Source organism: Hyperolius riggenbachi, chromosome 5 (assembly GCF_040937935.1).
Source record: "Hyperolius riggenbachi isolate aHypRig1 chromosome 5, aHypRig1.pri, whole genome shotgun sequence".
NCBI lineage: Eukaryota > Metazoa > Chordata > Amphibia > Anura > Hyperoliidae > Hyperolius > Hyperolius riggenbachi.
Genome location: NC_090650.1, coordinates 176137510 through 176164507, shown reverse-complemented (window position 1 = coordinate 176164507; position 26998 = coordinate 176137510). Strand labels below are relative to the sequence as shown.

The following is a 26998-nucleotide window of genomic DNA, read 5'->3' as shown; positions in this document are numbered from 1 at the left end:
CGGGCTCCCCTCGCGGCCCGCCAGCATGTACCCCAGGAGGCTCAAATCTGGCTTTGCCTATACCTCTAGGGGTTTAAGCAATTTCAGATTGACCTCACTTAGACAACCCATTGATGTTGTCACAAACGGTAGCCATATCTCCTACAATGGTCCCACTACCTACCGTATGCTTTAGTCTTAGATGTTCCTATTTTAAAAAAGTTTAAATGTTTAAGTTTTTGGAACCTGTCCTCTCTTTATGTTTTATCTTATGATTCACATTGGTCACTAGCAATCCCTATAAGCAACATAGCTCTGTTTTTAGACCATGGTTAAGCTCCTTACTCTGAATGCCAAGGGCCTCAATATACCCCAGAAAAGACTTGCTCTTCTACAGGACCTCAAGAGAATGGATATAGACCTAGCCATGATCCAGGAAACTCATTTCCGCACTAATGACCCCCCTAGGCTTAGCAATAACAACTACTCCGGGTTGTATTTAGCCTCAGGACCCTCTAAACGAGCCGGGGTAGCTATAATATTTAAAAAGATCCTGCCCTTACAAATCACAAAAGTAATTCAAGATCCTAAAGGTCACTTTTTAATACTCCTAGGATCAATGGCAGGAAAACCAATCACTTTAGCCACGGTCTACGTCCCTAACACTCAACAACTTTCTTTTCTATCCTCATTTCTAGTTAAACTGCATAAAGTCTCCTCAGGCACTCTTATACTCGGAGGTGACTTTAACCTTGCATTCTCAACAGGTAAAGATAGGAGTGTATCAATCACCTCTCCATCAGGTATTTCACATGATCGCAACTCACGTAAGTTTAGGGCGTTACTCCGGAAATATGGTCTGATAGACATGTGGAGAGTCTCCAACCCTACGTCCATAGAATACACCTTTTGTTCACTTCCACATGCCTCTCATTCCCGTATAGATTACTTTTTCTCACATACCTCACTACTCCCTAATTTACTTGATTCTGAAATACACCCTATGGCGTGGTCCGATCACCAAAGTGTATCCCTCAAACTAAACTGGCTTCATGAACCCCATAGGCCACTAAACTGGAGGCTAAATGAATCATTATTACAAGACAAAAACCTCTTTACAAAGCTTACGGATGATTTGCGATCATATTTTACTATCAACAATGGCTCAGTATCCTCACAAGGCATGCTCTGGGAATCTCATAAGGCCTTTATGAGAGGGATCTTCATCGCCGAAGGTACAAGGCGAAAAAAAAAATGTACTCAAAAACTCCTAGCCCTCCAAACCTCTCTCGCCAAGGCTCAATCAGCTTACAAAACTGACCCTACTCAAGAGCATTTCTCCCTTATCCAACAACTAAAACTAAACATAGGTACCCTTCAATCCACCCAAATTGAGAAAAGCCTACGCTGGACAAGACAGCTTTTCTTTGAAAGAGGTAACAAACCCCATACAATTCTAGCACGCAAACTTAACCCAAGGGGTTCACAACAGGCAGTCCATTCTATGAAAGATCCTGAGGGTAACATACAATATGACCCACGTAAAATTGCACAGATATTTTCCGACTACTACCAAAAGTTATATAATCTCCCTGACCAATCCTCTGATCCCTCTTTCTTAGACAAAGTAGATGCCTTTTTAACTCCACTTAAACTCCCCCGTCTTACTGAAGAACAATCCAAACAATTAAACTCACGGATTACAGTTGATGAGATCCAAGAAGTCCTCAAACATCTTCCCTCCTCTAAAAGCCCGTGCCCAGATGGGCTACCTTATCTCTACTATAAAAAATTCCAAGAAGTTCTTATCCCGCACTTAACTATTCTTGCAAACAAAATGCTGGAAGGTGAGAAACCCTCGCCATCCATTTTCAATTCCCTGATCACCGTCATACCTAAGGAGGGTAAGGACCCACAACTACCCCAGGGCTACCGGCCCATTTCCCTTCTAAACTCTGATCTAAAAATAATCACTAAGACTCTAGCTAACCGCCTCAACCCTATATTGGTCTCTCTAATAAATAATGACCAAGTTGGCTTCATTAACGGTCGTCAGGCAGGTGATAACACAAGGAGAGCAATTAATCTAATATCCCTCATGAACAGATCAGGGAAGCCTTCTCTGCTCCTAAGTTTGGATGCAGAGAAGGCTTTCGATAGACTCTCCTGGCCCTTTCTCTTCAGAGTCCTACACCACCAGGGATTCCAGGGCCCATTCATATCCATCCTTCGGCTTCTCTACTCTTCTCCTTCCACAACAATTAAATTGCCAATCGCTTCGTCCACCCCATTCAATATTTGTAACGGCACAAGACAAGGTTGCCCCCTTTCCCCTCTTCTCTTTGCCATTAGCGTTGAACCATTAGCTTCTGCAATCAGAATAAATCCTGATATACAAGGTATAAAGCAAGGAAGCTCTGAGTTCAAGATCTCTCTGTTTGCAGATGACGTCCTCCTCACCATCACACAACCCTTAGTTTCCTTACCAGCTTTACATTCAACTATTAAGATCTATGAATCTATATCAGGTTTTAAATTAAATCAAGACAAGACTGAAGCTCTTCCAATTAAAATCCCAGCTGATCTATTAGACATTTTAAGGACCCATTACCCATACAATTGGCGGACTAAGACATTAAAATACTTAGGGATTCACCTTTCAACAAGTTACTCTTCCCTATATAAATATAACTTCCCCTCACTAATACACCGAATCCTTCAGGATCTTCATAAATGGACCTCCTACAAAATTTCTTGGTTAGGCAGAATTTACTTGTTAAAGATGAACATCTTGCCACGTCTCCTTTATCTATTTGAAACCCTCCCGGTCCGAGTCCCCTCACCTCAGCTGTCTAGGTTGCAGTCCGAATTCTTGAAATTTGTCTGGAACCATCAACGACCCAGAGTTTCCAGATCAGTTCTCCTCTCCTCAAGAGAACAGGGTGGCCTAGCCCTCCCCTATCTGAAATTATACTACCAAGCTGCACACCTTAGACAGTTGACTGAGTGGTCTGACTTAACAGTTTTTACAAAGTGGGGTCTTATTGAAGCAACTAGTGTTTCCCCTATCTCCCTAGCTGCTCTGATTTGGTCAGACCCACATCCTAACCTCCCTATGGATAGTCTTTTACCTACTATATCCTTCACCTTGAGTGTCTGGAGATCAGTTGCTCGATCTGCATTATTACGATCAAAACCCTCACCACTATGACCCATTCTGGGAAACCCAGCTTTCCCCCCAGGGATGCATGCTTCCTTTAAAACAAGTTGGTATTATCATGGATTCTTTAACCTCCAAAATTGGACTAATCAACTCACAGGCACAATTATTGATAAATCTGCTTTGGTGGATAAACTTACATTTACTCCTCAGATACTCATGGATTACAATCAAATTAGCCACTTCCTTCACCATAGCTTTCCCAAATCCTCGATATCCACACAACTCTCTCCCTTTGAACGCCTCTGCATTGATGAGGACATCAGAAAGGTCTCATCTCACAAATTTACTCTATTTTACAATCTAAATCAGGCTCTCACATCCCTGTACATGATTATATGACCAGATGGGAATCTGCCTTGTCCACTTCCATATCATTAGAGGAATGGGAGGATATTTGGAATAACGCTAAACTCTCATCTATCTGCATACAAATTAGAGAAAACATACAAAATCTTATTTCGATGGTACTTGACTCCAGATACCCTCTCACACATTTACCCTAACACCTTTGACCTATGTTGAAGGGGATGTGGCGAGAAAGGCACTATTGAACACATCTTTTGGTTTTGCCCTATAATAGTCCCCTTGTGGCAAGAGATCCAATCCCTAATTTCTGACCTTTCAGGTGTACTCATTCCTTTAGATCCCCTACAAATGCTCCTTATCAAACCTATCCCTGACATCAATAAACACACCATGCAATTGATCACCCATGTTTTAACGGCCACCAGACTATAACTAAAAAAATAGACTAAAAATATTGCTCCCCCAACATTATCAGATGTAAAGAACAAGGTAAACTGGACTAGAACGATGGAGCAAATGACAGCATCCCTAAGAGACACTGTTGGCAAATTCCATAAAATTTGGGACCAATGGCCATACACACCCTCAGATTACAACCCTCCTTAGATACTCTACGTGATTGAGAAAACCCAACTTGAGATCCCTCAACCACACATTCGATACTGTAGGCTTTCTAATCTCAACAAGAGGCCCACCCATTCCTAAATCTCTACGTATACGCTGGACTTATCTATATGGCTTGTTGACCAATGTGAACTTCCTTATAATCTTTAGATATTTAGTGTTTCTTTAAGGCTATATTTCCAATAGTTATTGTGATTTCTTTAACCAGCCTGGCGGTATGGACGAGCTCAGCTCGTCCATCACCGCCGGAGGCTGCCGCTCAGGCCCTGCTGGGCCGATTTTCTTCAAATAAAGAGCAGCACACGCAGCCGGCACTTTGCCAGCCGCGTGTGCTGCCCGATCGCCGCCACTCTGCGGTGATCCGCCGCGAGCAGCGGCGAAAGAGGGTCCCCCCAGCCGCCTGAGCCCAGCGTAGCCGGAACAAAAAGTTCCGGCCAGCGCTAAGGGCTGGATCGGAGGCGGCTGACGTCAGGACGTCGGCTGACGTCCATGACGTCACTCCGCTCGTCGCTATGGCGACGATCTAAGCAAAACAAGGAAGGCCGCTCATTGCGGCCTTCCTTGTTTATTCTGGGCGCCGGAGGTGATCGGAAGAACGCCTCCGGAGCGCCCTCTAGTGGGCTTTCATGCAGCCAACTTTCAGTTGGCTGCATGAAATAGTTTTTTTTTAATTAAATAAAAAACCCTCCCGCAGCCTCCCTGGCGATCTTATCAGAACGCCAGGGTGGTTAATATGCTCCACACACTATCATAGGCCTTATTAGCTTTCCCAATATGTTGAAATACCTAACGGGACTACCTGAACTCATTTATCATCTTTCACCAAACATCAGGAAATTACTATGGAAGACTTTTATTCCCCATTTATTCTTGACTGTCCCAACATGAAGATATGCCTTTGGCAACTGTAAAATGTTTTCTTCTTTCCTAAGATGCTAAAGTTTACCTTTAATAACAATAAAAAAAAAAGTGTGAAAAAAAAAATTTCATTTAGGTGGTAGGTTGTATGAGCGAGCAATAAACCGTGAAAGCTGCAGTGGTCTGAATGAAAAAAAGTGCCTGGTCCTTAAGGGGGGTAAAGCCCATGGTCCTCAAGTGGTTAAACTCGCATTTGAGGAATGGCGCCATTGGCTCGAGGGGGCAGAACATGTGATTACGGTCTATACGGACCATAAGAATTTGGAATACATTGAAGGGGCTAAGAGACTTACTCCCCAACAGGCTCGTTGGTCCCTATTTTTCTCGAGATTCCGATTTGTTATTACCTACAATCCAGGTAGTAAAAATGTCAAAGCAGATGCCCTAGGGTGGCTGGATGGTGTAATGGTTAAGGGCTCTGCCTCTGACACAGGAGACCAGGGTTCGAATCTCGGCTCTGCCTGTTCAGTAAGCCAGCACCTATTCAGTAGGAGACCTTTGGCAAGTCTCCCTAACACTGCTACTGCCTATAGAGCGTGCCCTAGTGGCTGCTGTTCTGGTGCTTTGAGTCCGCCAGGATAAAAGCATGATATAAATGTTATTTGTTTTGTCTTGTCTTGTCTGTCCAGATGTTTTGAGCCTGAGACAGTGCAGTCACCAACCCCTGAGAGCATTCTTCCAGAGAAAGTGGTTTTGGCGGCCACTGAGACTTGGGAAGATTGGTCCACCACTCTAGGCCCCTATCAACAAGATGTTCCCGAGGGGAAACCTGAGGGGGTTTTATTTGTGCCACTTCCCTTTCGTCTACAGATCTTGCAGTTATTTCATGCACACAAGAATGCAGGGCATCCTGGGGTTGCACGGACACAGGAGCTGCTGTCCAGATGCGTCTGGTGGCCATCCTTGGCTCTAGATTGCAAGGAATTTGTGAAGGATTGTTCCGTTTGTGCCAGGAACAAACCATCTCGTCAGGCTCCTGCGGGCATTCTGCAATCATTGCCAGTGCCTAAGGAACCATGGACCCATTTGTCAATGGACTTTGTGGGCGAACTCCCCAGGTCCGAGGGTAAAACGGTCATCTGGGTGGTAGTCGACAGGTTCAGCAAGATGGCTCATTTCATTCCACTGGACGGATTCCCCTCTGCCCAAGAGTTGGCAGATCTCTTCTTTCAGCACATTTTCCGGTTGCATGGCATACCGGAGAATGTAGTGTCAGATAGGGGAGTTCAGTTCGTGTCCCGATTCTGGAGAGCATTTTGTCATCATCTAGGGATGGACCTGTCATTTTCCTCCGACTACCACCCACAGACCAATGGGCAAACTGAAAGGGTTAACCAGTCACTAGAGCAGTTCCTTAGATGCTATGTGGCTGATGCACAATTGGAATGGGCAAAATTCTTGCCATTCGCAGAATTTGCGCATAACAACTTGAAAAGTTCTTCCTCAGGCTTTTCTCCCTTTCAAGTGGTAACGGGGAGATCGCCCAAATTTTCCCCGTTGTCAGTGGTCTCTTCTCCTTTTCCTGCTTTGGAAGACTGGCAAGGAGCATGTGAGGATCCGCGCGGCTGCCTGCGCAGGCAGGCAGCCTTTTGACCACTGTTCAGGTCTGCATTCTGCAGGTCTCTGGAAGAGAGACCTTTTGTCAGTTGTGCAGCTTGCTGCTGAGGAATTTGCATACGTTTGTCATGCAGATTGCCTAGCCACATCCTTTGTGGGCTTGCTCTATAAAGAGCTATGTTTCCCAGAGTCCTTGGCTGGTCATAAGATTTAGTCCTGTGGAACACTCTTGGAGTGTCAGCCTTGCTCATTGTTTGAAAATTAGTTTAGAGTAATTCCTGGAACTGCACTAGGCAGTTAGGATTGCATATCTGTTTTGTTTGTCTGTTGCGATTGTTCTGTCCCAGCGGTGGTCGACAGGAAGTCGTTCTGATCTTGGTTCTTGGAGTATAGCTGGAGCAGCGGTTGCTACCGGCCATCTCCTCTATCTGTCTTGTCTGCTACGAACGCTTGCTGGAGGCTCGGTGAGGTAACCATTAAGCAAGCTCTCGCGTCCTCTGTTTCATGTTTGTCTGTCGGTGGTTAGTTAGGCGTGCTTGTCTCTATTGTGCTTATCACGTGGAGACCACGCATAAACGCGTGCACTGTTGCGAATGAGTGCGGTGTTCGCGTTTAGCTAGCTTTTGTTATTTTCCTTATCTTCTCATTGTATGATTTGCTGTGCCTTTGCTACTCTCGTGCTCTGCCTTGCTGTAGCCTTGTGTCACCTCTGGCAATCGCCTCTCTCGCGATTGCGTTCCTCCTCCATATCTGCTGTTGTATGTGCACCGTCGCGGGTTGGCGACTAGTTTGGTGCACACACATACAATCTGTCCCTGTGCTCATTCTCTTCCGCAATCGCTTCTCTTGCGATTGCGTTCTCACTTGGTTTCCTCTGTTGTGTGTCCGCCGTCGCAGGTTGGCGGCTAGATTGGTGGACATACAAACATTCCTCATCTGTGCTTATTCGGTCTTGTGTCGCTGTTAGCAATCGCCATCTCCGGCGATTGCCTTCTTGCTTTGTCTTCCTGGTTGTTTGTTCATCGTCGCAGGGTGGCGACTAGTTTGGTGAACACACATACCCTCTGTCGCTTTGCTCTCTCTCCTTCAGGGCTATCTTGCCCTGCGTTTCTTCCCTTCGTGCAATTCCTGTCTGGCGTGTGTGGCAGGGCAGAGGAGCTGTTCCACTGCACTCCACAGCTCCACCTGCCGACAGGAATTTCCCTCTACAGGTGCATTGCACCTTTTGCTGGGTTTCCTCAAATTACACGCTTGTGGAGGATTTCCGCAGCGTCAGCGCACGTCTTGTGCGCTGATCACGGAGAGAATTCCACAATCGTTACAGAGCATTAAAGGAGATTTGGATTATGGTTAAAAAGAATTTGGAAAAGGCCTTCCAAACCCAGAAAAAGCAGGCAGATAAAAAGCGGTCAGTAGAATGGGAATTTGTACCAGGAAACATGGTGTGGGTTTCAATCCGGCATCTGGCCTTGAAACAGCCGTCTGCAAAATTGGGTCCCAGATTTATAGGTCTATACCCTTATGTCATTTCACTACCATCCAGTATGAGACGTGTAAGGTCATTCCATGTGTCTCTGTTGAAACCGGCTGTGCATGTGGATTCCTCTCCCCCCCCCCCCCCTGTGGTGATTGATAATGAACCTGAGTATGAGATTGCGCAGATTTTGGATTCCCGTCGGGTGCGTAACTCGGTACAGTACCTTGTGCATTGGAAGGGGTATGGGCCTGAAAAGAGGTCTTGGGTGCCGACTTATCGGTGGCATGCTGAGGAACTTAGGAAAAGTTTCATGAGTTGCATCCAGAGAAGCCAGGCAAGACGTGTTCGGAGTCCACGCCTCAAGAGGGGGGTACTGTAACAAACGTAGGAGAGACAGCTGCGGTGAACAGCAATACCACCGCAGCTGCCTTCGTCACCCTGCCTAGTAATCTATCCGTGCCTCGGGCGTCTAGCACGCCGAGGACGGGTTTATCAGCAGCACATAAGGTTGCATTGTCGCGTGCGCGCGCACAGAAAGGACCTTTATGCGGGGAGGAGGCGCGTCAGCTGACAGGCCGGTCGGCTGACGTCAGAGGAGACGTCCACCGCTCCTCATTGGCTGATGAGAGGGGGCGTGCCGGAGGAGTCTCCTCTGCTTCTTAAGCCTCACAGTATCACTTGCAACTTGTCTGCTGTTGCAAATACTTCGTGTTAGCGCTCAGACCTTAGTTAGAAGAGGTGTGCTTTGATCCGGGAGGAAACCGGGGATTTCACAAAGAGCTAGGATTGTTGATAGCTATAATTATAACTGAGATCCTGTTATTATCTGTGTATGACTCTTGCTTGTTCTGACCACTCCTCTGATCTGTGATAATGTACTTCTGCCCATCTGATCTTGTTGCTGACTCTGCCTGTTTATACCTTCCTGCCTTTGCCTTCCGATTTGGTACTGTATCTCTCTGTCGCCAACTCGGTTAGTCTGACTACTCTACTCTCACCAGAGGGCCCTTGTCTCTGGTGAGAGGCTCTGTACTGTTGTGCCCACCAGCGCCTCTGGTGAGGTATAGCTAACCAATCAGTACTACTGTTGCACCAAGCACTATACTTGCTATACATTAGCTTCTGGTATACTTGTATTATTGGTGATTCTGCAGATCACCATATAATCAGGTATGTATCTTTATTATAGGTGATACTGCAGATCACCTGATAATCAGAACTCTGTTACTTGCTGACACTTATAGTTACACAGTGCTGTTAGAGTGTGACAGATAGACAGACAGTTAGTGTGTCAGTATCTGCTACTTTGCTGTCACTCCGTTAGTCGACCTGCTGCTGCTGCTGCTACTACTACTACTACTTTGTACTGAGTTGGCTTAATTTAATTGCAGTGCTGTTAGGCCCCGTTCACACTTGCGGTTTTGCAAAAACCGCACCGGATGTCCGGACCGCACCGGAGCCGGATCGGACCTGAACCGTACGGTTCCTGTCCGGATCCGGTCCGGTTGCATACGGTTTCCGTGCGGTATGAACACGGTTGCGGTCCGGATCCGGATTCTTAAAGAGATAACAACCTGTATAAATACCTGGGGTTCTGGGAGGTCAGCAGAAGCTCTGGGGTCATTGTTGGAGACAGCTGGACGTGTGGAGACCATCCTTGGATACAGAGACAGCAGTTGGGTCCATGGATCCAGTCATTTTTTATGCTTATTACCTGGGAATTCTCTCCTTCCTGTTGTTTACCTACTACTATGTGGGGAGAAGGCGTGCTCCTCGCAGGAGATGGTGGGTGCACCCTCTACTAGCCAGGAGGCAGAGGAAGGGAGAGTTCCAGGCCCTCTACCGGGACCTCAGACGACACCCACAGAAGTTCTACAGCTACACTCGGATGTCTATTCCCCTGTAAGTATATAGGCCTAAATACACCAACCCCCACCATTCCTAAACACCCCACCCTCACCCCCACAACACCTCATCCCTGTATACCTAGCTAAACACACCACCCTGACCCCCACACCCCTGTATACCTAGCTATACACTACACCCCCACCCTCCACAACACTCCCAAACCTCTGTAAACACACCTCCCCCATCCTCCACCCAACACCTTGTCCCACAACATACTTTACAGCTTCTTCCTTTACATCTCCTGACAGGTTTGATACCCTTTTGGAGATGGTGAAGGATGACCTTAGGGAGAAGGATACCACGTTCAGGAGAGCAGTCACACCACAAGAACAACTACTCATCACACTGAGGTATGTAAAAACAAATTTTTTTATTGCAAAAACAACCACTTTCCAACATGGAAACATTCTTCCAACATGGAAGACAAAAAAATAACATATCTATGGTATAGCCCGGTCAGTTTTAAGGAACACCAACCACCAACTTTGTGCTGGAAGAGTTGCAGGGCATAGCTGCCCAAGTGTCTTTCGGGGACACCAGGCCCTAATAAATTGAAGTGCTTCAAAAACCTAACCACTGGCACATGACCCTCTGAGCCATGGGTGAAGGACACAGGTCAGTGAAAAGGCTAGGCCTCTCACCGACCAGTCAAGGTGTCCTTCATCCATGGTTCAAAGGGTCTTGTGCAAGTGGTTAGAAACAAGAACAAAGTGAGGAGCAAGAGGAACCGATGGCAGAGGAGCAGGACTACAGGTGCAGTGCAACAGGCACAAGGTTGTGACCCAGGTAGTGTCTTTCGGGGACACCAGGCCCTAAAATTGAAGTGCTTTAAAAACCTAACCACTGGCACAGGACCCTCTGAGCCATGGGTGAAGGACACAGGTCAGTGAAAAGGCTAGGCCTCTCACCGACCAGTCAAGGTGTCCTTCATCCATGGTTCAAAGGGTCTTGTGCAAGTGGTTAGGAACAAGAACAAAGTGAGGAGCAAGAGGAACCGATGGCAGAGGTGCATGACTACAGGTGCAGTGCAATAGGCACAAGGTTGTGACCCAGGCAGTGTCTTTCGGGGACACCAGGCCCTAAAATTGAAGTGCTTTAAAAACCTAACCACTGGCACAGGACCCTCTGAGCCATGGGTGAAGGACACAGGTCAGTGAAAAGGCTAGGCCTCTCACCGACCAGTCAAGGTGTCCTTCATCCATGGTTCAAAGGGTCTTGTGCAAGTGGTTAGGAACAAGAACAAAGTGAGGAGCAAGAGGAACCGATGGCAGAGGAGCAGGACTACAGGTGCAGTGCAACAGGCACAAGGTTGTGACCCAGGTAGTGTCTTTCGGGGACACCAGGCCCTAAAATTGAAGTGCTTTAAAAACCTAACCACTGGCACAGGACCCTCTGAGCCATGGGTGAAGGACACAGGTCAGTGAAAAGGCTAGGCCTCTCACCGACCAGTCAAGGTGTCCTTCATCCATGGTTCAAAGGGTCTTGTGCAAGTGGTTAGGAACAAGAACAAAGTGAGGAGCAAGAGGAACCGATGGCAGAGGAGCAGGACTACAGGTGCAGTGCAACAGGCACAAGGTTGTGACCCAGGTAGTGTCTTTCGGGGACACCAGGCCCTAAAATTGAAGTGCTTTAAAAACCTAACCACTGGCACAGGACCCTCTGAGCCATGGGTGAAGGACACAGGTCAGTGAAAAGGCTAGGCCTCTCACCGACCAGTCAAGGTGTCCTTCATCCATGGTTCAAAGGGTCTTGTGCAAGTGGTTAGGAACAAGAACAAAGTGAGGAGCAAGAGGAACCGATGGCAGAGGTGCATGACTACAGGTGCAGTGCAACAGGCACAAGGTTGTGACCCAGGTAGTGTCTTTCGGGGACACCAGGCCCTAAAATTGAAGTGCTTTAAAAACCTAACCACTGGCACAGGACCCTCTGAGCCATGGGTGAAGGACACAGGTCAGTGAAAAGGCTAGGCCTCTCACCGACCAGTCAAGGTGTCCTTCATCCATGGTTCAAAGGGTCTTGTGCAAGTGGTTAGGAACAAGAACAAAGTGAGGAGCAAGAGGAACCGATGGCAGAGGAGCAGGACTACAGGTGCAGTGCAACAGGCACAAGGTTGTGACCCAGGTAGTGTCTTTCGGGGACACCAGGCCCTAAAATTGAAGTGCTTTAAAAACCTAACCACTGGCACAGGACCCTCTGAGCCATGGGTGAAGGACACAGGTCAGTGAAAAGGCTAGGCCTCTCACCGACCAGTCAAGGTGTCCTTCATCCATGGTTCAAAGGGTCTTGTGCAAGTGGTTAGGAACAAGAACAAAGTGAGGAGCAAGAGGAACCGATGGCAGAGGAGCAGGACTACAGGTGCAGTGCAACAGGCACAAGGTTGTGACCCAGGTAGTGTCTTTCGGGGACACCAGGCCCTAAAATTGAAGTGCTTTAAAAACCTAACCACTGGCACAGGACCCTCTGAGCCATGGGTGAAGGACACAGGTCAGTGAAAAGGCTAGGCCTCTCACCGACCAGTCAAGGTGTCCTTCATCCATGGTTCAAAGGGTCTTGTGCAAGTGGTTAGGAACAACAAAGTAAGGAACAAGAGGAATCAAAGGCACAGGTGCAGGACTACAGGTGCAGTGCAACAGGCACAAGGTTGTGACCCAGGTAGTGTCTTTCGGGGACACCAGGCCCTAAATTATTAGTGCTTCTAAAACCTAACCACTGGCACAGGACCCTCTGAGCCATGGATGAAGGACACAGGTCAGTGAAAAGGCTAGGCCTCTCACCGACCAGTGAAGGTGTCCTTCACCCATGGCTCCAAGGGTCTTGTGCAAGTGATTAGGAACAACAAAGTAAGGAACAAGAGGAATCAAAGGCACAGGTGCAGGACTACAGGTGCAGTGCAACAGGCACAAGGTTGTGACCCAGGTAGTGTCTTTCGGGGACACCAGGCCCTAAAGTTCAAGTCCAGCAAAACCAAAAGTTCCCCGACATGGTCATCTGAACACCTCTGAACCTTGGTTGAAGGAGATGGGGCAGGGAAAAGGTTGGGCTAAAAAGCCCTGTGATGGTATCCTTCCTCCGAGGATCGGAGGTATTCAGAGGAGCATGTCCAGGAACAATTTGACTTTTTTTTTCAAATTGTATCGGCACCACTACTAGAAAAGGTGGGAGTTGCTGCCTGGAAATCTGGACTCTCTTGGGTGCTGGTCGTGGATGAGCTGGACCCTGACAGCGGTGGCCCATATTGACTGCCTCTGTAGCCGGTGTACATCTGTGATGATTGCCAGGTGGGCACCGCTGTTGGTTGTGGGGGTCTAAAAATTGGTGGTTGCAATAATGGCGTGTCCATGTGCTGTTTAATCACCTCCAGCAAATTGGAATGGCACGCCATCAGGTTTTGGGAAGGCACCTTTTCCAAATATGGTATTAGAGACATCACAGTGTGAAAACACGGGTGTGCCTGCAATTTCAGTAGTTCCTTGCTTTGTTGATGCATTTGCTGCATCATGTTCTGCAGCTGGCCCACCGACTGATGATGCTGCGCACGCAGTTGGTCGATTTCTCCTCTGTGCATCTCATGCATCATTTTAAGCTCGTCCCTGTAGTGCCCATGTACAGCGTCGAGCTCACATTGCAGTGAAGTGATGTGGGACTTGTACTGCTCCATGATATGGCCCCTGTCCTCATCTTGCAACTGCCGGGTTATGAGAGTTTGGTGGCTCTGAAGAATCCCGAGAAGTCCGGAGACAGCCCCGGACATCTCGGACTCTGTCTCTCTCCTTGTTGGGGGGAGGGTACCTCGACGCCTCACTGGTGTGGTGGTCCTCACTGGTGGTGTGGCAGCATCTTCCCGTCCTCTGGCCTGTGTCGGGGTTGCCCTGCGCGCTGGTTGTGCTGCAGTCTCTCGGTGCTCCTCACTTTGTTCTTGTTCCCCTGGAGCTTCCATAGCGGTCGATTGTGGAGGTGCAGCTTCTTCCACACTCGGTCCTGCAACCTCAACATCCAAGCTCTCTTCTGCCAAGTCATCATCAAAGGAGAGAGCTGGGATTAAGGACTCCCTCCTCCTACTCCTCTCCTCGGGGCAATAGGTTACATCGGCGACGTCATCATCCACCAAGCTCTCCTCACTGCTGAACCGTGCCTCCTGGGTCGGTTCCTCTTGCTCCAAATTGTCTTCAGTCCTGTAGATAAAAACAATATTTATTGGTGTGCCAAACAGCATGTGGCGTCAATTCACAGAGCTAGCAAACACTAGCAAACACTTTATCAACCGTTTCTACCCAACATTTGATAAAGCTTGTGAGAAAAGTTCGCTAGCCATGGGAATTGAGGCCGAAGTCATGGTAGTAAATGAGCTCTCAGTTCCTGCCCACAGTAGTGGTACTTACAGTCTAGGTTCCAGGCTTGCATTGATGAAAGACAATTGCTTGGCAAATTGGTAGTCTTTTTGTCGCCTTCCCCCGCCACTGCCACTTCGTTCGGCAAGTTTTTTCTTTCGTAGCCATTTCACGTATGCATCACGTATATTGCGCCACCTTGTCTTGAACCTTTCTCCTGTAACGACATGAAAAATTGATTTCGATTATTTCTCTTGTAGGTACATCGCAACTGGACAAACATATACATCGCTACATGTCACATTTCGTATTGGGAAGAGCACGGTGGCAGGCATCGTCGTGAGGACTTCGAGGATCCTTTGGACGCGACTGAGGGCCAGATACATGCCTGTGCCGGACACCACGAAATGGGAGGAGATCGCCCAGGGCTTCTGGACCGAGTGCAAGTTTCCTAATTGTGTTGGCGCACTGGATGGGAAACACATCCGGATTCAGAAACCCGTGGGGAGTGGCAGCCATTATTTCAACTATAAAAAATACTTCAGCATTGTTCTAATGGCAGTGGCAGATGCGGACTACAAGTTTGTGTACGTGGATGTGGGGTCGTACGGTAGTTCCAATGACTCTGGAATTTTCCAGCGTACGACCCTTTGCCGGCTGATGGAGGAAGGCAGACTGCGTCTCCCCCGTGACAGACCCTGGCCTGGGACAAGGGCACCGGCCTACCCCTATGTGTTTGTGGGGGACGAGGCCTTCGCCCTGTCCGACCATGTAATGCGTCCGTACCCAGACAGGGGACTTGATGCCAGCCAGCTACACTTCAATGCTCGGTTGAGCCGTGCAAGGAGAATGGTGGAGTGCACATTTGGGATCCTGGTGTCAAAGTGGAGGGTGTTCCACACGCCCATGCTGCTGAAACCGGGCAACGCAGTTGTCGTGGTGAAGGCAGCATGCATCCTCCACAACTTTGTGCGGCAGGAGGAAAGAGAGACTCCGGAACCCCCGAATGTGCTTCCACTAATGCCCCTGCGGAGGTATGCAACCAGGCCAAGGGTAGTGTCACTGCGGAACAGGGACCAACTGAGACTTTATTTTACCACACCACCAGGACGAGGGTGAATGTTTGGTTTTTAATATGTTTTGTTGAAATGTGTTTATTTTGGAGTTTCAAGTTTTTAAGTGATTTTAAATGTCTTAATTTTTTACAATAAATTGATGTTTAATAATTGGTCATTGTGTATGTTTTATGTGCACAGGTGGGGTACATCGCAGGTGGGTGGGATACATCACAGGTGGGGTACAGGTGGGTGGGATACATCACAGGTGGGTGGGAGACATCACAGGTGGGGTACAGGTGGGTGGGATACATCACAGGTGGGTGGGAGACATCACAGGTGGGTGGGAGACATCACAGGTGGGGTACAGGTGGGTGGGAGACATCACAGGTGGGGTACAGGTGGGTGGGATACATCACAGGTGGGTGGGATACATCACAGGTGGGGTACAGGTGGGTGGGATACATCACAGGTGGGGTACAGGTGGGTGGGATACATCACAGGTGGGTGGGATACATCACAGGTGGGGTACAGGTGGGTGGGATACATCACAGGTGGGTGGGATACATCACAGGTGGGGTACAGGTGGGTGGGATACATCACAGGTGGGTGGGATACATCACAGGTGGGGTACAGGTGGGTGGGATACATCACAGGTGGGGTACAGGTGGGTGGGATACATCACAGGTGGGTGGGATACATCACAGGTGGGGTACAGGTGGGTGGGATACATCACAGGTGGGTGGGAGACATCACAGGTGGGGTACAGGTGGGTGGGATACATCACAGGTGGGTGGGATACATCACAGGTGGGGTACAGGTGGGTGGGATACATCACAGGTGGGTGGGATACATCACAGGTGGGGTACAGGTGGGTGGGATACATCACAGGTGGGGTACAGGTGGGTGGGATACATCACAGGTGGGGTACAGGTGGGTGGGATACATCACAGGTGGGTGGGATACATCACAGGTGGGGTACAGGTGGGTGGGATACATCACAGGTGGGTGGTATACATCACAGGTGGGGTACAGGTGGGTGGGATACATCACAGGTGGGTGGGATACATCACAGGTGGGGTACAGGTGGGTGGGATACATCACAGGTGGGTGGGATACATCACAGGTGGGGTACAGGTGGGTGGGATACATCACAGGTGGGGTACAGGTGGGTGGGATACATCACAGGTGGGTGGGATACATCACAGGTGGGGTACAGGTGGGTGGGATACATCACAGGTGGGGTACAGGTGGGTGGGATACATCACAGGTGGGTGGGATACATCACAGGTGGGGTACAGGTGGGTGGGATACATCACAGGTGGGTGGGATACATCACAGGTGGGGTACAGGTGGGTGGGATACATCACAGGTGGGGTACAGGTGGGTGGGATACATCACAGGTGGGGTACAGGTGGGTGGGATACATCACAGGTGGGGTACAGGTGGGTGGGATACATCACAGGTGGGTGGGATACATCACAGGTGGGGTACAGGTGGGTGGGATACATCACAGGTGGGGTACAGGTGGGTGGGATACATCACAGGTGGGTGGGATACATCACAGGTGGGGTACAGGTGGGTGGGATACATCACAGGTGGGTGGGAGACATCACAGGTGGGGTACAGGTGGGTGGGATACATCACAGGTGGGTGGGATACATCACAGGTGGGGTACAGGTGGGTGGGATACATCACAGGTGGGTGGGATACATCACAGGTGGGGTACAGGTGGGTGGGATACATCACAGGTGGGTGGGAGACATCACAGGTGGGGTACAGGTGGGTGGGATACATCACAGGTGGGGTACAGGTGGGTGGGATACATCACAGGTGGGTGGGATACATCACAGGTGGGGTACAGGTGGGTGGGATACATCACAGGTGGGTGGGAGACATCACAGGTGGGGTACAGGTGGGTGGGATACATCACAGGTGGGGTACAGGTGGGTGGGATACATCACAGGTGGGTGGGATACATCACAGGTGGGGTACAGGTGGGTGGGATACATCACAGGTGGGGTACAGGTGGGTGGGGAACAGGTGGGTGGGCCACGGGTGGGTGGGCAACACGTGGGTGACACAAATCCATAGCAAAAGTGGAATACATCACAAGCTTAAACCACAAGCCCCCCCCAAAAACTTCTAGTCAACATACCCTCTGTGCCTTGCTGTCTCTTGCTCAAGTGCTCAAATTCCTCCACATACAGCTTGGCAATTTTTTTCCACAGGCCTCTGCATTTTTTGATGTTGCTGTGGTCCGCATCCCCCTTGTCCCACAGGGCTGGTACCTGCTGCACCTGTAGGATGAGGTCTTCTGATGTGTAGGGCCTCACCCCCTCGCTATCAGACAGATCCTGCTCCATATTGCTGCCAAAGAGCTCCAGCATGAAGTCACTGCTGCTCCACTCTGTGAACGCTGGTGCCATGTGGTCCCCATCCAAAATGGCCACCATACCATAGAGTCAGCATAGGAAGTGTGGTACAACATCCGGTTTTTATAGCCAGTGTGTTGTGCGCTCTCCGGTTCTCATTGGTTTCCATTGGCCGGATGCAACATTCCGGCTCCGGTCCGGATACGTCAGCCGGACCAAAAAATAGCGCATGTTGGAACGGACGCCGGAGTCCGGATCCGGTCCGGCTCCGGTCCGGACGAAACGGACGCATGTGAACGGTCGCATAGACTTTCATTGCTATGCCGTGCGTCCGTTTCGTCCGGTCCGCATGCGGTCCGGCTCCGGCACGGCGATTCCGGATAGCAGCCGCTAATGTGAACCGGGCCTTAGAGTGTGACAGATAGACAGACAGTTAGTGTGTCAGTATCTGCTACTTTTCTGTCACTCCGTTAGTCGAACTGCTGCTGCTGCTGCTGCTGCTGCTGTTGCTGCTACTACTTTGTACTGAGTTGGCTTAATTTAATTGCAGTGCTGTTAGAGTGTGACAGATAGACAGACAGTTAGTGTGTCAGTATCTGCTACTTTTCTGTCACTCCGTTAGTTGAAGTACTACTACTACTACTACTACTACTAGTCTACTATTACTACTACCAGTTATATCTAGCTAATTTGTACTGAGTTAGCTTAATTTAATTGCAGTGCTGTTAGAGTGTGACAGATAGACAGTTAGTGTTTCAGTGTCTGCTACTCTGCTTTCACTCCGTTAGTTAAAGTCCATCTTGGCTTATCGGAAGTCACACCCCCTTCATATATATAGCTAATTTGTACTGAGTTAGCTTAATTTAATTGCAGTGCTGTTAGAGTGTTACAGATAGACAGGCAGTTAGTGTGTCAGTGTCTGCTACTCTGCTGTCACTCCGTTAGTTGAAGTTCTACTACTACTACTACTACTACTACTACTACTACTACTTATACTTACTACTACTACTAGTCTACTACTACTATTACCAGTTATATATAGCTAAATAGCTAATGTGTACTGAGTTAGCTTAATTTAATTGCAGTGCTGTTAGAGTGTTACAGATAGGCAGACAGTTAATGTTAGATAAACTGCTGCTATTATCAGTTTAAATGCCAGGTGTCCCAAACTTGGCTCAATTACTCACTGGGTGACTGGGGTGAAAAAGTTGGGAAAGTGGGTGGAGCCAAAAACATCCAATCAATTTTCACCTTTCCCTTCCCCTGCTGTCACCTCATCATGAGTCATCATTGACCTTGGTGCACATTCCAGACAGCAGTGGGGGTGGGGGGGGGAGACAAGGAGGAGAAGCTGCTGTTAGTCTCCCTCTTCCTGCAGCATGATATTCATCTAACAAGACAAATAATTAGAAAGGAGCTGGAGAGAGACAGCACAGCTTTTTCAACACAAGAGAGATAAATAAAAGATTTGTGCTTATATCAGTTTATTTAAATTGCAATCAGAAAAAGGACCACAAAACCCCTTTAATTGTTTAGTTCTGCCCAGTGAGTGTGGATCCAGGTTATCTCTTGAGGTGCTGTCCAAGGATGACCTGGGAAAATATGACTTTTGGGGGCACCCAAAAGTGGGCAGAGCTAGCAACGGCCAATTAATATTTTGTAATTTTTTATACGCTACTCCTCGCACAGTTTTAAGATGCAATTTTCAAACTTTGCACGCTTGTACGGCTCATACCTGAACAGGTTGCTTGTGCTTTGTTAAGAAATCCCAACCTCCCTACCCATGTGGTTTCTTCAGAAATGAAATGATACCATCTACCGTAGTTATTATTATTATTATTATTAATTTATAAGCGTCAACATATTCCATGTTTCTGATTGATGCATACTCTTAAATAGGGTATATCTTGCTGTTACTGTTATATGTCTCAGTTACTCTGAAATAGATTTCATGATAAATAAATAAATAAAAAAATGACAATGCAAACATCATAGTCTTTTTGTTAACGCATTTTTATTGCATTTTTAAATTCCTTTTAGGAGTCTTGTGGAATCTGTCTTCATGTGATGCACTTAAAATGCCAATAATTCAAGATGCCCTTGCAGTGTTGACCAATGCAGTAATTATCCCTCACTCTGGGTGGGAAAACACTATGTTACAAGATGATCATAAAATGCAGTTGCATTCATCACAGGTGTTGCGCAATGCCACAGGGTGCCTAAGGTAAGTCAAATAAATACATTAGAGATTGTGTTAGTATTTTTTGATTTACTAATCACTTAATTAACAGTGCTCAACAGCTATTCCTAGCAGAGCTTTTGTCTGCCGTTTATAATGTCACAGTGTAGCTCCAATAATTTGACAAAAGGGTAGGGGAGATGGAGGCCAGACATAGCAACATTGCAGACGGCATGGAAGAGGACACAACTAAACTGAAGTCAGAACTGAACTGAAGTTTATAACTGAACAGTTATAAACTAAAATAGAGGATTTTGAAAATAGGGCTGCAAAACGAAATGCTTCTTTGATTGACAATATTCACAGGCCCTGAGGACTTTTACATTATGTGTAATTCTGATTTTTCATGCAATTAAAAAAAGTCCTGCATGCTGCATTTTTCTCTGCGTTTTTATTCTTGTGTTGCTAGCATTCAGTGAACATCGTAATTGCAAATCAGAATTGCATATTGGAATTGCTATCTGCAGTGTAAAAGAAGCCTTAGCCAGACCAAGGAACCAGGCTTGGGGTTATGGCGTGTTTCTTAAATGGCTTGACCATGAAATCAAAGATCAGATTCTAGTGGCTACAAGATACCTTTTCCACCTCCCTGGAGTGCCCATATTGGTACAGATAAATATCAACCTTGTTCCACTCCCCCTGCACAATAGCACTTGGCTTAATGAATCATCAGGCAAAAAAAAAAAAAAAAATGAGTTTCACTTACCTGGGGCTGGGGCCACCAGCTAGTTTCGTTTTTGCCGACCGGGCCGCATTGCATACATTTTTACGCATTCCCGCTAGTGCAGGAACATTAACGCATACATTTTTACGCGTTAGTGGTGTAACGCGTACATTTTTACGCATTGACCCTGTGGTCTGCAAAAACTAAACTAGCTGGCTTCGGGGGACTGGAGCAGCAGTGAGTGACTACGAAGGCACAGGATGGCTGCATGAAGCTGGTAGAAGCCGCAGGTAAGTGAAACTCAATTTTTTTTTTGCCTGACGAATCCTTTAAAGAGAATCTGTACTCTAATATTCTTACAATAAAAAGCATACCATTCTATTCCTTATGTTCCCCTGTGCCCCTCTGTGCTGTTTCTGCCACTCCCTGCTGCAATCCTGGCTTGTAATTAACAGTTTTAGGCAGTGTTTACAAACAAATGACTGGCTTCTAACCAGAGTATCATAGGCTGAGAACAGCTTACTGTGTGGATTCATGCAGAGCTTGAAGGGGGTGTGTAAGCTTCTGCCAATGACAAGCTGTGCTGCACATTCCACACATTCCAGCCTCTTGCCGAAGATAAGATTTATTACAGAGACAGTGCAACTAGAAAAGGTTGCAGTAAGACAGACCACATCAGAACAGGTATAGGAACTTATAGAATAGAAAAAATAAGGCTCACAATTTTGTTACAGAGTCTCTTTAAGTAAATACAAAATTAACTAGGGACTAGATTGTGTGCCCTGCTGAGGGACAGTTAGTGACAAGACAATATACTCCTACAGCGCTGCGTAATATGTTGGCGCTATATAAATACCTAAATAAATAAACTACAGATTGGGTTTTCCTTGTCAAATTTTCTTCCAGCTAAACGGCCAACTTTGCCCCATAAAAACTGTCGAAGAGGGTAAGAGGCTCTTAGACAGAGTATGGGGGTAGAGCAACAACTTCTGCCCCTTCCACCACAGACGCAAAGACCTGAACAAAAATATGGGGATTGGCTACAAACGTGTAGTGCCAGGATGGCACGCACATGAGGTTGTAAACGCCCAACCTACACCTCTCGGCACTACCAATATCGCCCAAAGCCCTGCCAGGCTAAGGGAGCAGAGAGGACCCACTGGTGGCCATCAAACACATGCACAACACTGCAATTCATCCAAGATAGAGAAAAAGCAGTGGTGCACATCCGGCTAAAACATCACTTTTATTCCAATAGCTTTAAAATCCATTCACAAAGCATTATCCAGCAAAATAGAGAGAGGTACAAGCATTGAGAGGTCTACAGCTGTTTTGCGCCGTGTACAGCGTGGCACATCATCAGGATGGTCCTGATGATGCGCCGCACTGTACTTGGTGGGAAACGGCTGTAGACCTCTCACTGCTTGTACCTCTCGCCGTTTTGATGGATAATGCTTTGTGTGAATGGATTTTAAAGCTACTGGAATAAAAGTGATGTTTTAGCTGGATGTGCACCACCACTTTTTTGCGAGTTGCACTCTGACTTTAGAGGCTGAATCCTGTGCATTGGTTCCTCTATATGTACTTCAACACTGCAATTGATTTAATTGTAATTTTAAGTATTTGTAAGCAAATAAATGGTTTAATTCACCATTGAAGTGCTCTTTCATCTTCCACTTTGTAGCTAATCTGAAAACCACCCCAAAGCAGCACCTAGTGCTTATACCTGAAACAATCAACACACAATGAAGCATGGCATAAGTCTCAGTAGTGTAGAATATTTCTCTTTGATTTGTCTAGACCCCTTTAGGGCTCGTTTCCACCATAGCGAATCCGCATGCGGCTGTTATAAACTGTTCTTATCACCTTGCTTCGACACCATCGTCTCACAGACTGTGAGATCACTTGACTCTCCACACAGCAAACAGGATATAGACTTTCTCAGGCTTCTTACGTTATTTATTCAGGAAACAGGAATACAGATAGATACATTCATCTCCTGGCAAAGCAGACTTCCATGTTGCGTTATAGCGGCTTGATTAGACTCCCTCTTGAAGTCTATCAGGTACCTTCTTCCTAACTACGTTACACTAAACTACATATGTACAACATACATTATATCAGATTACAGTAAGGAATAACATGTTTAGAGGTCCCAGTCGGCCTTGCGAGCTAGTGTAGAGGGAAGAAGCAGAAGTGAGTTCCCATCGCTCGCACCCCCTTTAATACCGACTAGGAAAGAGTTAAATATGACATCATCTTCGCCACCTCCTATATCAGTCTATTGGTGGACCCACTCGTGGTGTCATCATACCCGCCTACTCGATTAATAATCAATGAGGCACTTGACCCAGATGCAGGAATGTAAAATGTTTAGTAAACATAGCCAATGTTTTCTGTTCCTGTTGAGGTCAGAGTGGCCGATGGCCTTCTGTTAGGAACATGTTCTCAGTATCTGCGTGTATCTTCTGCTACACGCAGACCCTGAGATGCCTCTGCCTGCATCACCAACCCTCTATCTATTTTAAAGGCATACACTGCGGTCAAGCCTTTTACATACAACTCAGGCCAAGTAACTGAGGCCTACTTAAATTATAACAATCCCCCCTAAAACGGCTTGACCCGCAGATCCCAGCGTCTGAACCTACCAGTACCTGGTTTCTTTCTTGTATGTTTCACTTTTCGATGTTCGTGCTCACACAACTTCTCTGCTCTAGGCGGTTACCCCTGGAAGAGAGAGAGCAAGACCTCTTGGTCTTCCTGTAACCAGGCTCTCTGGGGAAGCCCTACTTCTAAGTCCCTCAATATCACATGCTCAGCATTTGCGTCACTTGCGTATCACTCACAAACTTGCATGACCACAGAAAAGTGAAACTCGTTTGGTTGTTACAAAACGGAGCAGTGCCAGGTGCCTTCTAAAAGAGCGCCTTTATACAATCAGCTCCTAGGTACTACTAAACCTATACCCGTAACCCTGTATATCCCTTAATTTAAACTATTGGTTCCGGAGATTGTTTATGAGGCACCAATCTCTGGACCAGGTTAATTTATTTTACGTAATTTTAACCCGCAACCTCACCTGGATAACGATGCCTAAAGTTGTCATCCCCATCCAGACGACCAGTGGGTGTAGAAAGAACTTTGGAACTGCAGATGCCCCGTCCGAGTGTCCCTGGAACATCACCGGAACCTTTGTCCACCAGGGCAGACTGGAACTCACCTGCTCATTTTTGTGTTCTACCTCGTTAAGATCACCTGTATCATGGTGAAATCTTACCTCTAACTTAGTGTACTGTTTGTTTAACCTTTGTAACAAAATGTGGTCGTCTTGGATCAAAACCTGTTCCCCTTTGTCCCATGTCGTGTTCTCTTTCAGGACGGGAACTACCCGTGAAACTTTGACCTTTAGAGTTCTCTTAACAATTTGAGAAACAACGTCATCCAACCTGGATGACAGGATCCATATGGGATCTCCACTCACACAATATGTTCCCCTTGGAAACGCCCCCTTATCGGAACAATTATGAGAATATACCTTGAATGTATCATTTATGTTAAAAAACCAAACCTTTCCTTCAGCCACCGGAACTATCGGTTGGGCTTCAGGGTGGATCTTTTGAATGGTAGCCTCGCACTCTGCGTTATTGAGCCTGCAGGCATCTTCACTAAATTTGACTTGCCCCAGCCAACGCAGGTACTTCTGCAAGAATTGCCCACATGAGGACAACTCTACTTGTTTCACCTCCCTGTCTAGCACCAAAAAAGGTTGACCTCTCAGGTCCTGGTGTAAGACACGGGTTGAGGTGGGAACTAAGGAAGTGGCGGTGCCTAAAGGAATGTTGCACCGTTTCCATTTGTTCACCCAAACATCTCGAAGCTGCCATGCAAAAGATCCTTCTCCAGAAAAATTAATATACCTCCCCTTGTCCAATCTTTCGCTGACAAAATATGTCCCCAGCTGTCCTGATTGGACCTCTTCCCCCCTTACGTCCTGAGGCACAATATGTACCTGAGGTCGGGAAGACTGTACTCTCTGCAATCTTTCGATTAAGAGTACCTCTTCACTTACCCAACTCTCATGAGGATAAGCTGTTGCATATGGACTGTGTAATATCGTCCCCTGTTGTGACCCGTGTGGTGTGAATGGGGTTCCCTGTGTGGGCTTTCCCTCCCCCGGGACCGCTCTCCCCACCCTCTTTGTCACCTGGAAATGTGGCTTGATCTCGATTTTTACTTCTTGTTTCGAGAACCTCCCACCCTTGGCTTTCCAGCCTTTATGTGTGTATAGTTGTTTCAGAGGCACTCTCTGTTGGTAGCTCCAGAGTGTGATGTGGTCCCCTGCGTCTCTCTGGTAAGAGAATTGACGCCTCCTGCTCGTTCCTCTCCAATCTGGACCCATCTCACTCTGCATAACCAAGACAAGGTACCCCTGAATCACACACTCCCCCTTTTGCATGTACCCATTGTACTGCAATGTACCTTTTAACAAACCTTTGGATCGGTGCATTGATTCTGGGAGTGTGGCATTCAATAGCAGATTTACACTGCCATTAAATTCCCACTGCCCGCACACTTGACCCTTCAGACCTTTCACCCACATTGTGCCATGAAATTTGCTTTCTCCTGGCACAAGTGCTCCTTTCCTCCGTCCCTGCATGGTCCATCTGTGCCAAGCGGAGGGAGGTGTGAAAGGATCAGTACCTTTGTCACCCAACATTAACATGCTTGGGCCTTGCATTCTCATAAACCCCTTATTATACATGAGAATGTCCTCTCTTCGTTCTCCTAGGACGGAATGGCAACCTAGGATCACCATCAGCATGGTACACTTCATCATAAAAGCACCACCCTGGGAAAGAAAAACATTAGCACTTTGCATTATGCTTTGCTCCGACAGTTTTGTTAGTCTCTTTCCGATTTCAGGAATCTCGTGGTTTAGTCTCTTTCCAATTTCAGGAATCTCGTGTTTTAGTCTCTTTCCGATTTCAGGAATCTCGTGTTCCTCCAAGCTTAGATTGGCATCTGGAACCTTTCGCTTATCCGACTGACATCTCCATCTTTGCTGCCAGCACTGCAGCTGTCTCAATTCCATATTGCCAAACACCTGAAATCGAAATACAAACAAATCAATTCTTATTAATGATTTGGGATTCGCCCTGCGGCTTGTACTCTTTACACTTTAAATTGATCAATATATATCGTAATTGATCTCGTTGCTTTATGGTTCTCCTGAACTCTGTTTACTCTTATTGGTAGATTGGAGTTAAACTTCACCCCCCTACCTCAGTACTATCCTCAGTACTTACCTGTTTAAAATATGCTCCCGCGGACTTCACCTATGGAAGCTCGCTTCACTTTTGGAAGCTCTCACCCCATTGCAGCTCACTCCACATCCCCCCTTATCTGTCCATGCGCGGCCGTCGCATGCACAGATTACGGATGCCACACCTGATGCTGCTTTGCAGGTGAGCCTGCAATGCACTTACCCATGGTCGCATTAACTTATCTAGAACTTCATTGCGATACCAGCTCTGCTAGAAGTTCTGTGTGTTGTACCCTCTGATCAATGTTTGCCGTGCCACCACCTAAACTACCAAAAACTGGCTGCCTCCCTGTAGGAAGGAGCACTTTACACTTAAACTACACAGGGTGCAGGGCTAAGCATACCAGCGTCACATGCCTGTATGCAGATCCCTGAATGCCCACTTGGTAGGTAGTCACATGGCAAACAGCGTACTGATACACTGTCACTCTGTAAACGGCAATTTTATCATCTGTATAATTGCCCCATGAACTGTTGTCAGTCCTTGTTCTTTGTGCTACAATTGATAGGAGCTGGAATAAAAACATATTTGACCAATCAGTGGACGAGAAAAAAAAACCGCACAAAAAAACAGCCCCAGCCCAGCATAGACCTCTCAGTCAAGCTCTGGCCCTGTCCACGACAAAAACCGGAAAAAAAAACGTTACCGGAAACCCGGATTGGTCAACTCCCTTTTTTCCACCTCCGGCACCCCCTTGATGCACTGTCCCCCCTTTCCTATTGGGAACTCATGCTGCACCACCCATTAAGGTGCCCCACTCACAGGAATACTCCCATAAGCAACACAGTACAGACCCATTTCTGATCAGTACTGCTACGTGATTCCCTGCACCTAGCTGGGAAACACTTCCTATTCTGGCATTCCTTTCCATGGACCCAGGGAGAAGCTCTGGGGAAATACTGTGAGAACCGAGACACACAGGAGAATGTCTCTGTATTTCTACCCCCCTCCCTTTCAGCTGCTCTGCCCGGAGCCGCGAGCACAGCCTGACGTGACGTGGATCCCCCAGCCCCTCCTCCCC

The 26998-nt window shown here is 47.4% G+C and overlaps 1 protein-coding gene and 1 long non-coding RNA gene across 16 annotated transcripts in view; one reads left to right on the top strand and one right to left on the bottom strand.

Annotated features, from left to right (window-relative positions):
• CTNND2 (catenin delta 2) overlaps nt 1-26998 on the top strand; it is a 2713436-nt gene that overhangs the window by 1300239 nt on the left and 1386199 nt on the right. For all 14 annotated transcript variants that reach the window (XR_011020838.1, XR_011020837.1, XM_068236432.1 and 11 more), the window contains one exon: nt 19791-19974. Coding sequence is in view for 12 of the 14 variants with exons in the window: in XM_068236432.1 (XP_068092533.1) it covers nt 19791-19974 (184 nt within the window). In the remaining 2 variants the exon portion in view is untranslated. The remainder of the gene's footprint in view (nt 1-19790; nt 19975-26998) is intronic.
• The window catches only part of LOC137518500 (uncharacterized), a 226095-nt gene that overhangs the window by 117351 nt on the left and 81746 nt on the right, over nt 1-26998 (bottom strand). The window contains exon 3 of one of the 2 annotated variants that reach the window (XR_011020839.1): nt 19776-19969. The exons of the other annotated variant lie outside the window; for it this stretch is intronic. This is a non-coding gene — a long non-coding RNA (uncharacterized lncRNA). Of the gene's footprint in view, nt 1-19775; nt 19970-26998 lie in introns of those variants that run through there. 2 annotated transcript variants of the gene reach the window in all.